This window comes from Corapipo altera, unplaced genomic scaffold (genome assembly GCF_003945725.1).
Source record: "Corapipo altera isolate COAL_440 unplaced genomic scaffold, ASM394572v1 161, whole genome shotgun sequence".
Lineage (NCBI taxonomy): Eukaryota > Metazoa > Chordata > Aves > Passeriformes > Pipridae > Corapipo > Corapipo altera.
In genome coordinates, this window is record NW_020884979.1 from 908965 (window position 1) to 920073 (window position 11109).

At 48.4% G+C, this 11109-nt stretch overlaps 1 protein-coding gene across 1 annotated transcript in view; it reads right to left on the reverse strand.

Moving 5' to 3' along the window:
* The window catches only part of RNLS (renalase, FAD dependent amine oxidase), a 63582-nt gene extending 52925 nt beyond the window's left edge, over positions 1 to 10657 (reverse strand). Inside the window, exons 1-4 of the mRNA XM_027665659.1 lie at positions 10546 to 10657; positions 10344 to 10440; positions 9463 to 9605; positions 7895 to 8053 (exon numbers count right to left, since the gene is read on the reverse strand). Of these exons, the coding sequence (XP_027521460.1) occupies positions 7895 to 8053; positions 9463 to 9605; positions 10344 to 10440; positions 10546 to 10657 (511 nt within the window). The remainder of the gene's footprint in view (positions 1 to 7894; positions 8054 to 9462; positions 9606 to 10343; positions 10441 to 10545) is intronic.
* Positions 10658 to 11109: the final 452 nt, after the last annotated feature.

Here is an 11109-nt window from a genome sequence, read left to right on the forward strand (position 1 = left end):
AAGTGTTAAGACAGCTTGCAGACCTGCACCTGGCTTTTCAAAGGTTTTCAACCCTAGAAAAGCCATAGTTGGAGTGGCAGATTTCATATCAAAACAAAGGCTGTAAAGCCCAAGTCACCCCTGCACACTTCTCTCCCAGGTATGCTGAGCAGGTGTGGGAACAGGAAAGGTGGGAGAGCTTTTCCAAACATTTCCAACACCCCCCCCCAAAAAAAAAAAAAAAAAAAGTGAAAAACATCAGACAAAGGATTTTACTCCACGGCAGAAGTGACATGTACATTATCACTGTTTCCCAAAATCAAAAGCATCTTAGATTCAGGATCTACGAATTCAAGGTTGAAAATGAAGCCCTCAGTGGACTTACTGAATTCAGTGCACATCCAAGCTTCCTACAACATGGAACACATTAAACACACAAGACACAAATAAAGAAGTTTCAGAATTGCTCAGTTTGGTCACATCTTTTTGGCAGGGAACTTTTTTTTTCCTCTCCCCATTTAGTCTCATGGCTAAGAGCAGCTTTGCAAAAGATTTTTCCATCTAAACAAAGAGAACCAAAGACTGGGAAAAACTGAGAGGTATCTGTGTTTATTGTTGAGATAAACAAATTTCAGAGCATTTGTTTGTTCTGTTCCAAGTATGTCCTGTGCTCAAATACCATCACCTTTATTATCTGGAAGAAAAACCCCAATGAGTGCATAGGCACACGGGCTTGTGTTCAGCTGATCCAATATATCTCTGGTCCCATTCTCTGTTTTGAATACTGGAATGACACAAAACAACCATTAAATAAAGATCTGTGATCAAGTCCCTGGGTATTGAAGCTCTTTGCCAAACCAGCCCAGGCTGCATGACAGGAAGAAAAGCATGTCCAGGTTAAATTAACTACAAACAGCCAGCTCAGGTGGACTTCAACATGTCAACACACAAAAGCAGCACTGCCTTACATGTCAGAAATAACTTTTTTTTTTTTGGTTTCTTTAAACCAGTTTGGCTAAATCAGCACAATCTGCTGCCAGTTTACTGTGCAGGTGCTCTGAGTCTCTCCTGGGACTGCACAGGAAACCTAAGCTTAGAATTCAAACCACAGAATCACGAGCATCGCCTCGCTCAGACGGTTCAACCACTCGCCCAGCCCCTGTGCTGCTCTCCTGCCCCTGCTGAAAGAGCACAGTGTGCCAGCCAGTCTGCAGGCCACATGGGGAACCCAGGATCACACCACTGATCCTGCTAAAAATAACTCCCCCGCCGTTTTTGGAGGGGGGCAAGGGGTGGGGGGGCACCACGTTCCTGTGGCCCCACAGAGAGCTGTGCTGAGCCAGCTGCCTTGCTGGAGGTGGGGCAGCACCAGGACCAGGGGCTGATGGAAGAAATGCTTCTGACACGTTGCCAGGCACTAAAAAGTGGTGCTGTGATGGCATGAGACTCACCCACCCCTGCATGGGTTTTTTTTAAGAGCTGCCACGCTGGTCTGGGCAGAGGATGTAAGGTGGGTTCCCCTGCCCCACTCCGTCCAAGTCTTGCTTTTTTCCTTCAGTTTTACCCTGAGATCTGTCAAATCCCAGTTTCAGCTCTCCACCAAAGGCAGGCAGCCTCCACAGACAACACTCAGACGAAAAGCAGCCCTTTATCTAACACATATTCTGTTTCACTCTCCTTTTCAAACCTCTCCTGCTCACAGGCATAGGGTTTAACCCTCACAGTTCCCAGACAAAGAGGGTCACTGTGATCACTCTGGTACCTATTTGACTTTTGAGAGGGTTTCAAGGTGCTCTAACTAATAATTGCAGAACAAGTCCATTACAAGCACTCTGAAGAAACACCTAAAAACACTGAGTCAAACACACACTTGAGTATACACACATCCTACTTTGACTTCTCTCCCTGCCGTGCAATTCCAGCTCCAGCAGCCTCTATTTTTAGAAGTGCTCCCCAAGAGAGGCTGTGCCCAAGCAGCAGAAGGCAGAGAACACGCAAGAGCTCTGCCTGCTTTGAAGGTTGACGTTGTTTCAGTAGCAGCTGCTCCTCCTTAGACACTCCTCTGCTTCCCAGAGGTTTTGTCCCACCTTCTCCTTGCTGCCTTGTCACACCACTCCACCAGCAAATCCAACTCCTTGACCAAGAAATAACAACCTCCCAAAGGAGGGCCACGAGATGATCAGAGGGCTGGAGCAGCTCTGCTGGGAGGAAAGGCTGGGAGAGTTGGGATTGTTCAGCCTGGAGAGGAGAAGTTTTGGGGTGACCTAATTGTGGCCTTTTAGTGCCTGAAGGGGACGAGAAGAAAGATGGAGAGGGACTATTTATAAGTCCCTGGATCCTGCCCCTGGATCCCTGGAAGTGTCCAAGGCCAGGCTGGATGGGGTTTGGAGCAATCTGGGCTGGTGGGAGGTGTCCCTGCCCATGGCAGGGGGTGGAACTGGATGTTTTTTAACATTCCCTCCAACCCAAACCATTCTAGGAGATAAATATATAGATATACAGATATATAGGTATATGTCCCTGCTGGATTGGTGAGTCACATCAACCCCCAGGAGGGTACCAAACGCTGCAGTGGAAGGTCAGAGGCAGAGGTGACAGCAGCACTGGGAGGTAGGGCCAGGAGCCATTCCCTGAATCCAGAGGGAGCACAGTTCACCCCAACTGTCAGGTTACAGCTCAGGGGAGCTGAATCCTGCCCTGTGCCTCCTGCAAACACCTCTCCCATGGGCAGGGACAGAGGGTTTCACTGCAGAGTGAGATGCCCCGTGTTATCAAGTGAGTGACAGGTTTTAAAAGGACCCAAAATAATAACTACTTGTACTTCCCAGAAAGCACAAATATTTGCATGTTGTGACCTCAGCTCCTAAGGCCTGATAAGTAACCAACAAATCAGTGTACATGTTTACACTAGACATTCTAGATACGTTAGGTAATGAGAGCTCCGAGCTGGATAAGCCCTGCTCAGATTGCTTGGAACTGGAATTACAAAATTCCGAATTTATCGTCATGCTATCCAAAAATAAACACATTCACTCAGCAAGGACTCGGGACTCATGAAAAATTATCAGAGTTGTGCTTTCCTAATTCACATTATAAAGCCTCCCTATGCAAATACAGTCCTATTTTACTTGTATCTCCTCATCAGCTTGTATTATTTAAAACATGTGGGACATTCACACAGATGGAAAAAAAAAAATAGGTCAGGCTGGAAACAAAAGCCAAGCCATTCTGTTTTATTAGCAGATTAAACATGCAGAACTGTAATTCGAAATTCCAAGGAAAGCGACTTAATGAAAACATTCTGAACGCCCAGATAAAAAAAAACCACTGCAAATTGCTGCCACCTTTAATTGCCGTGTTGCCAACGGAATTAAACTGAGAACAGAACCGATAAAGAGGCCTGTCCACCTGGTTTGAAAATGCACAGAAAGAACTACATTGCTTAGTGACTGTATGGAATCTGGGAGATAAATCTAGGAATTTTCTACCATCAGCAGTCAACACAGCAGCCCAGTTCCTTTGAAATACTGTAGGACACTGAACATTTGCAAAACTCTAGTCCTTTCATTTGCAAAGACCCTCCTTTTAAATAAATTTATTCCTTTCCTGACAACAACTTGCCATCACAAACCTCAGAAACACTTATTCATTTCCCCTTTATCTTCTGCATTACCACACTATTTGCTACCAAAATATGTAAAGCCCCAGTACAAATCAGTGCACTCAATTTAATTTAGTTATTCAAGCTGAATGTCCTGAACATCATTTGATTGCTGCCACCTATTGTTGTTCCAAACATGTTGCAAGGAGTTAACCCCTTATCCAGCAGCTACTGGAAGTCCTACTGGAAATATTATTTCTGTCTCTGCTATTGCTAAATATGCAACTGATACATCTATTTGGCCATGATAACTCTAGAAATTATGAATAAAGGTTGAAAATGAAGGTGGGTAAAGATGAATAGATCTAAAAAGATGGGCCTCAGGCAGGTCGCTTCCCTCCCTGTCCCCCTAATTTATCAATTAAGAATTTAATCACCCATCAATGCTGGCAAAATTCAAAGACTACAAACAAACCAAACAAAAGAATGCAAGTAAACAGTATCAGCTGTATATATGTATACTATTTATTATATGTTTATTTTTAAAAACTAAGGTATGCATACACAGTAACTTCTCCGTTAATTTAATATTTGGCTTTTCACTCACAAGAGAAGTAAATCCTGGGACAGTAATTCTGGAACAGTAACTCCTCACACAGTTCATTTAAAATTATAATTCTAGGTTGCCAAAGGCCACTTAATTCTGTCTCTTTATAAATGCAGAGCTTCACATAGCATCCAGGTTCATCTAAAATGTTAAAGAACACAAAAAACTAACCCTCGGCCTTTAGTCTGCAGAGCTTTAAGTATTAAAACAGCAACTCTGCCACTGAACATGAAATTTGAGGAGGACATTATTTCAAAATCTGAATTCCCTGAATATAATGTAAGTTAGTGAAAATTATTATCAAAAAACATGGGGGGCAGAAGACCACCTCGAGGCTGTGATTTCCCCTGTCAGGGGTCTTTGCTCTTAACCACGAGGACTAATCTCCCTGAAGGGAACATTTTGGTCCACTGCAAATTGACTGTTTTCTTTCTGCAACAGGAGGTTAAAGATGTCCACACAGAGATGCCACTGGACCCAAAGGCACCTATGAAAGGTAACTCAATATCCAGCTGCTGGTCATTCCCACACAACTAAATGGAATTCCCAGCACACACAGGCAGGACACCCTTGTTGAAGCAGCTGACCACAAATACAGGAGTCCAAATTTCCCAAGATGACTATGAAAACGTGGGCATAGGTGTCCAGGGTTTGGTTTTTTTTGAGAAAGATACTGCATGTTTATGGCAATAATCTGTGGGACCAGTGCTTAAAAATACAATATTCAGACAGTCCAGTATTCTCAAGGGAGGGGAAGGGAATGACATGGCAGCCACCCCAGAGGTTCAAACAGCAAAGTGGTGAATTCCTGCAAGGGGTGAATTCCCACCTCTGGGCAGTCACTTGAACTCTCCAGCTCAGCCTCTTTCACACACAAATGTCAAGGGGTAATTCCAATGCTTACTGCTGGATCAAAGCATCTCCTGCTCCCCCCAGTTGTTCCTTTGCACCTTCTCTTCTTTTACAGTCTTTATCTATACATTAATGCCAACAATCCCTCATCAAAATCCATTTAAAACTTCATTTGGCTCTGAACTGATAGATCCAATTATACTTAAGTGGCTAAAATGGGACCTGGCACAGGTCCACAGTCAGCAGTGCAGTCTCCAGCGTGCTGCAAAATCAGCGTGAAAAGGCACCTCAGAGAGGAAAAGTGAAAAAAGACTACAAGGATAGAGAAGATGTTCAGCTAATGCCCCCACTGAAGAAGCTGTCAAAGCAGGGATGTCAAAGGAGAGTGTGCAGTAAAGGCTAAAAACCAGGACTGCTGGGAATCAGCCGAAGCTCCCTCCTTTAACACTCATCACAAACCGCAACAGCAACTGTGGTTATCGTAACAGACTGAACTACAGGCACGGCTTCCATTCAGCTCCAGAGTCTGTCTTCTATGTAAAAAGGGCCTTCCAGATGAGCAGTGAGGGCAGCTGTGCTCCCCAATCCAGCCCCCTTCCTGTTAAGCCCCTTGCCTGCAGTGGCAGAGGGGCCACACGTGACCCCACGCTGGCCAAGGGCTGCTGCTCCAGGAGAGGAAACCCTCCCCTTCCGTCAGCTCTGCACATCCCTCAGTCCATCTGCAGCACAATATGATTCCTCTGGCCTGACTGACAGCGAGGGGGACGCCTCCAACAAGGAGCAGGAACCTCCCTCCCCTTCCAGGAGCAGCTGGAATCGCTGGTTTGTCTCCCGGGAGCGCACAAACACAGCTCCTGTGAGAATCACTGAGTTCTGTCCCCGGGTTTGGGAGGCCGGAGCAGACAGCTGAGTAGGGCAGTGCCAGTACAGCAGGGAGAGAACAACCATTCCTTTCAGCAGCTGTCCACAACAGCCTTAAGCTTAACATCAAATTCCACCTTAAATCCCAAGCGAGGTGGATCCAGGAAAACCCCCGTTCTCTGTCAGCAAAACTCGGCTGTTTGATGTGCAATCAAAAGGAGGTCGAGATTTACAGATCCAGGGATGTGTCCTGGTCCTCTCTAAGTCAAAACAGATCTGAAACTACACCCTGTTCAGGCTCTGAAACATCCTCCTTACATCTCCTCACCTGTTTTCCCCTTATTTTAGTTCTCAGACTAAAGAAACAGAAGTAAAGATGCCAACAGCTCCAACGCCAAGGAACTCTGGGGTATGGGGAGTCAGTCCTGCTGCCTGAGACCAAGAATTAACAGTTGGTTGGAAATCTGGAAGCTGGTCTCACACAGAGAACAGGCAGACAGGGGAAGAGAAACAGAAACAAGGGGAGGAGAAGACAAAGCTGTTGGATTCCCTCGGATAAAAGGTAATCCTGCAGTCACACAGAAGGTGAAGGATGCTGTGAAAGCATGGGACAGTTCCAGCACTCCCAAGAGCAAGTGAAATGAACTGTTCACCTTAATTACTGAAGGGGATCTGACCACTTTCTGCACATGAAAGGATTTAATTATCCCAAGAAAACCCAATTTACAAAAACATCAGTGCTGATTGAGGAAGGCCTTGAGATGCAGAGTAGCAGAACCTCGGGAGGACTGAGAAAACAGAACTCCACACTACCTCTTTTCTGTTTCCAGGACATTCATCATCAACCAGACCACCTTAGCAAGGACAGGAGGGGCCAGACCCACCAGTACTTTCCCTGGTAAAGGGACAGGGGAAAAGAGAGGGCTTATAAAACAGCAAACAGCAGAGAAATCCTGTTCCTACAGAGTATTTACCTATTTAGGCACAGAGCTTAAAATAAGAGGTTGTAATGAAAATACTTCTCTTTAAAGAAATGCCCAAGAAAACTCTGATCAAGTACCAATTTTCCCCTTGCTACCCTAAGATGCTCTGCTGCAGCTCAGCATCCTGCTGCCATCCATCATCTTTTTGCTCATACAGGTCCTGGTTACTAAGCAGCAACTCCAGACAGACCCCTAGACCTCCACCCCTTGCTCCAATATCCTTTAACAGGCAGCTTCCAAACCACACTCATGGATTTAAACACGTTAAAATCCAAGATACAGCAGAAAACAAGGAGCCAAGTGTTAAAGTCAGCTCCTCATCATTCCACCACTGGTGACTCTTCTACAAACCAGGGCCTGAACTTAACACTTCTCTCTCAGCATGGAGCTGCTCTTTCTAAGCCTCCGTGGCACTGAAACACATTCACCCCAAAAAAATCACCAAAGGATAAGTGAGATTTACTCATATTTGGAGAATAAAACCCCCAGGATGCAGCCAGAAACAGCAAACAAGCTGGAGGCTTGGAGAGGTTTTCATCTTATAAACTCGAGACCAAGCAGTTCTCAGCTGGACTTCATATGATTTTAGGGTCACTGAGATGCCCTGGGGGGTTTTCCCCACAGCACAGCTGTTATTGAGGTCTCACTCTCTGGGACATCCCCACTGCAGAGGCAGCACTGGAGATCAGCACAAGGGGCAGTGACAGGGAAGCACCACGTGGGGACCAGCTGAGGGGCTTGTCCAATTCACAGCGATTTTCAAGTCACAGAAAAACAGGTACTGTCTCAAAAGTCAGCAAAAAACTAAAGATCAGATTAAAAACTGACTCGCCTGTGCAGATATTTTTGCTATCAAGGTGTTACTGGTCACACACCACACGTAAGGCCTTGAAATCACCCACCTCCTGTCCTGCTCCACCCTGTTCTGGGGGTAATTAAGCAGCTCAGACTGTTCTTTGCCATACAAGACGCTAAATTGGATACCTGCTAGATTTTGAGGTGTGAACTTACTGTTTACAATGTCCCCCTGCAGCTGGAGAATTTGTGGAACAGGAATGGTGAGAATAACTACATCAAACTGCTCAGGTGGCCCCACCTTCCTGGAGACTTCCCACTTCCCACCTCGGAGGGAGATGTGAGTTACATGCTGCTCGTACAGGACATCTGCACCTGCACGGAAAAAGGAGCAGTTAAATCCATGTCCCAGTGAATTCCAGAGAGAAAATGCAGAGTGGTTTCTCTGGAGCCAGGCTGGGAGAGCTGGAGGGGTTCACCTGGAGAAAAGAAGGCTCCAGGGAGACCTGAGAGCCTCTTCCAGGGCCTAAAGGGGCTCCAGGAGAGCTGGAGAGGGACTGGGACAAGGGATGGAGGGACAGGACAAGGGGGAATGGCTTCACACTGCCAGAGGGCAGAGATAGATGGGATATTGGGAAGGAATTGTTCCCTGTGAGGGTGGGGAGGCCCTGGCACAGGTTGCCCAGAGAAGCTGTGGCTGCCCCTGGATCCCTGGAAGTGTCCAAGGCCAGGTTGGACGGGGCTTGGAGCAACCTGGGCTGGCGGGAGGTGTCCCTGCCCATGGCAGGGGGTGGGACTGGGTGAGCTTTAAGGTCCCTTCCAAACCAAACCAGTCTGTGATTCTGTGATTCTAAGATTCTCTAATTCAACTCAGTAAATAGAGGGAGAGCTCCCAGCTGCTGTCTTTGCCAGGTTATTTCCCCTGGCTTTACTGAGCTGAACCAATCCAGAGGGAAACCCAACAAACACAGGAGGTGGCACTGGGTAAGCAATCAAAGCAACCCCCCCCAGGTGCTGAGAAAGACAGCACTGTCCCTGTTAGCAACTGAAGACAGGGACATAGTTAATTACTTGCAAGATTAGTGTCTAAAAAACCAGCTAAGTAAGAAAAAAAAACAAAAAACAATAAAACAATAACAATTATACAGAAGGGCCAAAGCCTGAGTGCTCCTACAACTCATATTTTTCAATCCAGGCTTAAATTAGTCACTGAAATGCACACCTGGTTCTACCACATGACACTTAATGCAGTAGTTACATGGTTTAAACCAAGTTTAAACCAGCAGGTGATCTCCTCCTCTGGCCTTTTCTAAAGGCTCACATCCTGCAGAAGCACTCCTTCCTCCAAAACACAGGCTGGAGTTCACCACTGTGCTCCCAGTTACACAGCAGATAAGTACCCACTCAGAAAAAAGCCACCCAAACACTCACTTCATTCCAGCTGCAACTCAAATCTCTTCCTAACCACCATCTCCCACTGAATTATCTTGTCCTATTCATGCTAGGCCTGACTTTCATATGCTAAAGTCACCGGTGTAAATATAGGCTTGGCCCCTGAGCCTACAGATGTTCTATTTATATAGGGATTTTTACATGCCAGGCCTGCAGGACTTGGAAACTCACAGAGCTCCCAGACTTGTTTATCCATCCACCAGAAACTTCCAGGCATACATAAACAAACAAGGAACTTAAACATCCTCAACAGAAATTTAAATTCGAAAGACAGTTCAGGACTGCCGTCATTAAAACCTTTCATTTCACACAAAGGCATCTTAGAAAGTTACCTGACTCTTTTAAATAATACTTGACGACCGAGGAGATGCCCTGGGGTGCCACATAATTGTAGGAGCCTTCTCTCACCACCATTCCTTCCACGGGAGCAGTCAGTGGTGTCAAGATGCCGTGAGACAGAAGTTCCTCATAGAAGCTTGGAGGGAGGAAAAACACACAGAGGTGAAAACTCGCTCCTTTTTTCCACAGTTAAAAGTTAAGGCCAGGCTAACTTTCGAGTTTAGAGAACAGCTTTTAGCAAGCAGCGTTTGAAGGCAGGTAACACACAGCCATAAAACAACCAACTACCTCGCTATTGTCCTGTGTCTGGCCTTCAACCTGAGAGCAAGGCTGCCCGCAATGGGACTGCCAGCGGTGTGACCCGAAGGCACGGGAACAGGCGACAGCTCCCTAAAGCTCTGAGCACGAACCGCAGGAGCATCCCAGCCCCCGCACGCAGCTGCCTGAAACGCACCTTTTCCCGGCTTTGCACAAAATTTTTACATCTTTTTACATCGCTGCTACACCTCCACCCCCTTCCTCAAGGCACAGCGAGCTACCCCCGGCTCTTTCATCTCAACCCACGGGGGTTTTCCAGCTTTTATCCTCCCCTTTCTCTCCGCTGGCGGGGGAGCGAGGGTTGTCGGGCTGGGGTTAAATTAAACCACGACACCTGTGCCCGCAGCGAGCCCGAGGAGCCCCAAACCTGCTCCCGAAACGCAGCTTCCCACCTGCGGCGGCGGGGACGGGGCCGGGATGAGCGAGACTGGGGTGGGATGAGCGGGACTGGGGCGGGATGAGCGGGACGGGGGTGGGATGAGGGAGCGCGGGGGGCGGGCGGGGGCCGGATCCAAAGCGCTGGGGGCGGGATGGGGAGGGATGGGGCGGGTCTCACCTGAGCCGCGGCCCCGCCAGCTCCGCGTCGCAGGTGACGAACTGCGCGCCCAGGTCGGCGCTGCCCAGGTCGCCGCGGGTCGTGCTCATGCGGCCCCCTGCGCGACAGCCAGTCAGACACCGACACGACACACGCACGACATGACACGACATGACACGACATGACACGACACAGGACACGGTCCCCGCCCCGCCGGACCCACCTGCGCCCCGCGCCTTGTCCCAGACGGCCGCGCGTCCCCGCGCCCCCCGCGGCAGCAGCGCCGCGCACGCCCCGCCCGTGAGCCCCGCGCCCACCACCAGCACCCGCGACATGGCCCCGAGCACGGAGCACCGCCCCGGCAGGGCGGGGGAGCGGCCAGGGCACGCCCGGCACGGCAGAGAGCCGCCCGTGGGTGGAGCGGGGAGCACACGGCCGGGAAACGACGCGGGTGTGCGCGGGAACGCGCGGGTACAGCGGTGCGCACGGCGGTACACACGGCTGTACACACAGCTGAACACACACAGCTGTACACACAGCTGTACACACACCTGTACACACACAACTGTACACACACACCTGAACACACACCTGTGCACACACAAGCCTGTACATGCACATCTGTACACACACAGAGCTGTATATCCTGTACACACATCTGTACACACACATCTGTATGCACACGCTGTACACACACCTGTACACACACCGCTGTACACACACCTGTACACACACCTGTGCACACACAACCCTGTACATGCACATCTGTACACACACAGAGCTGTAC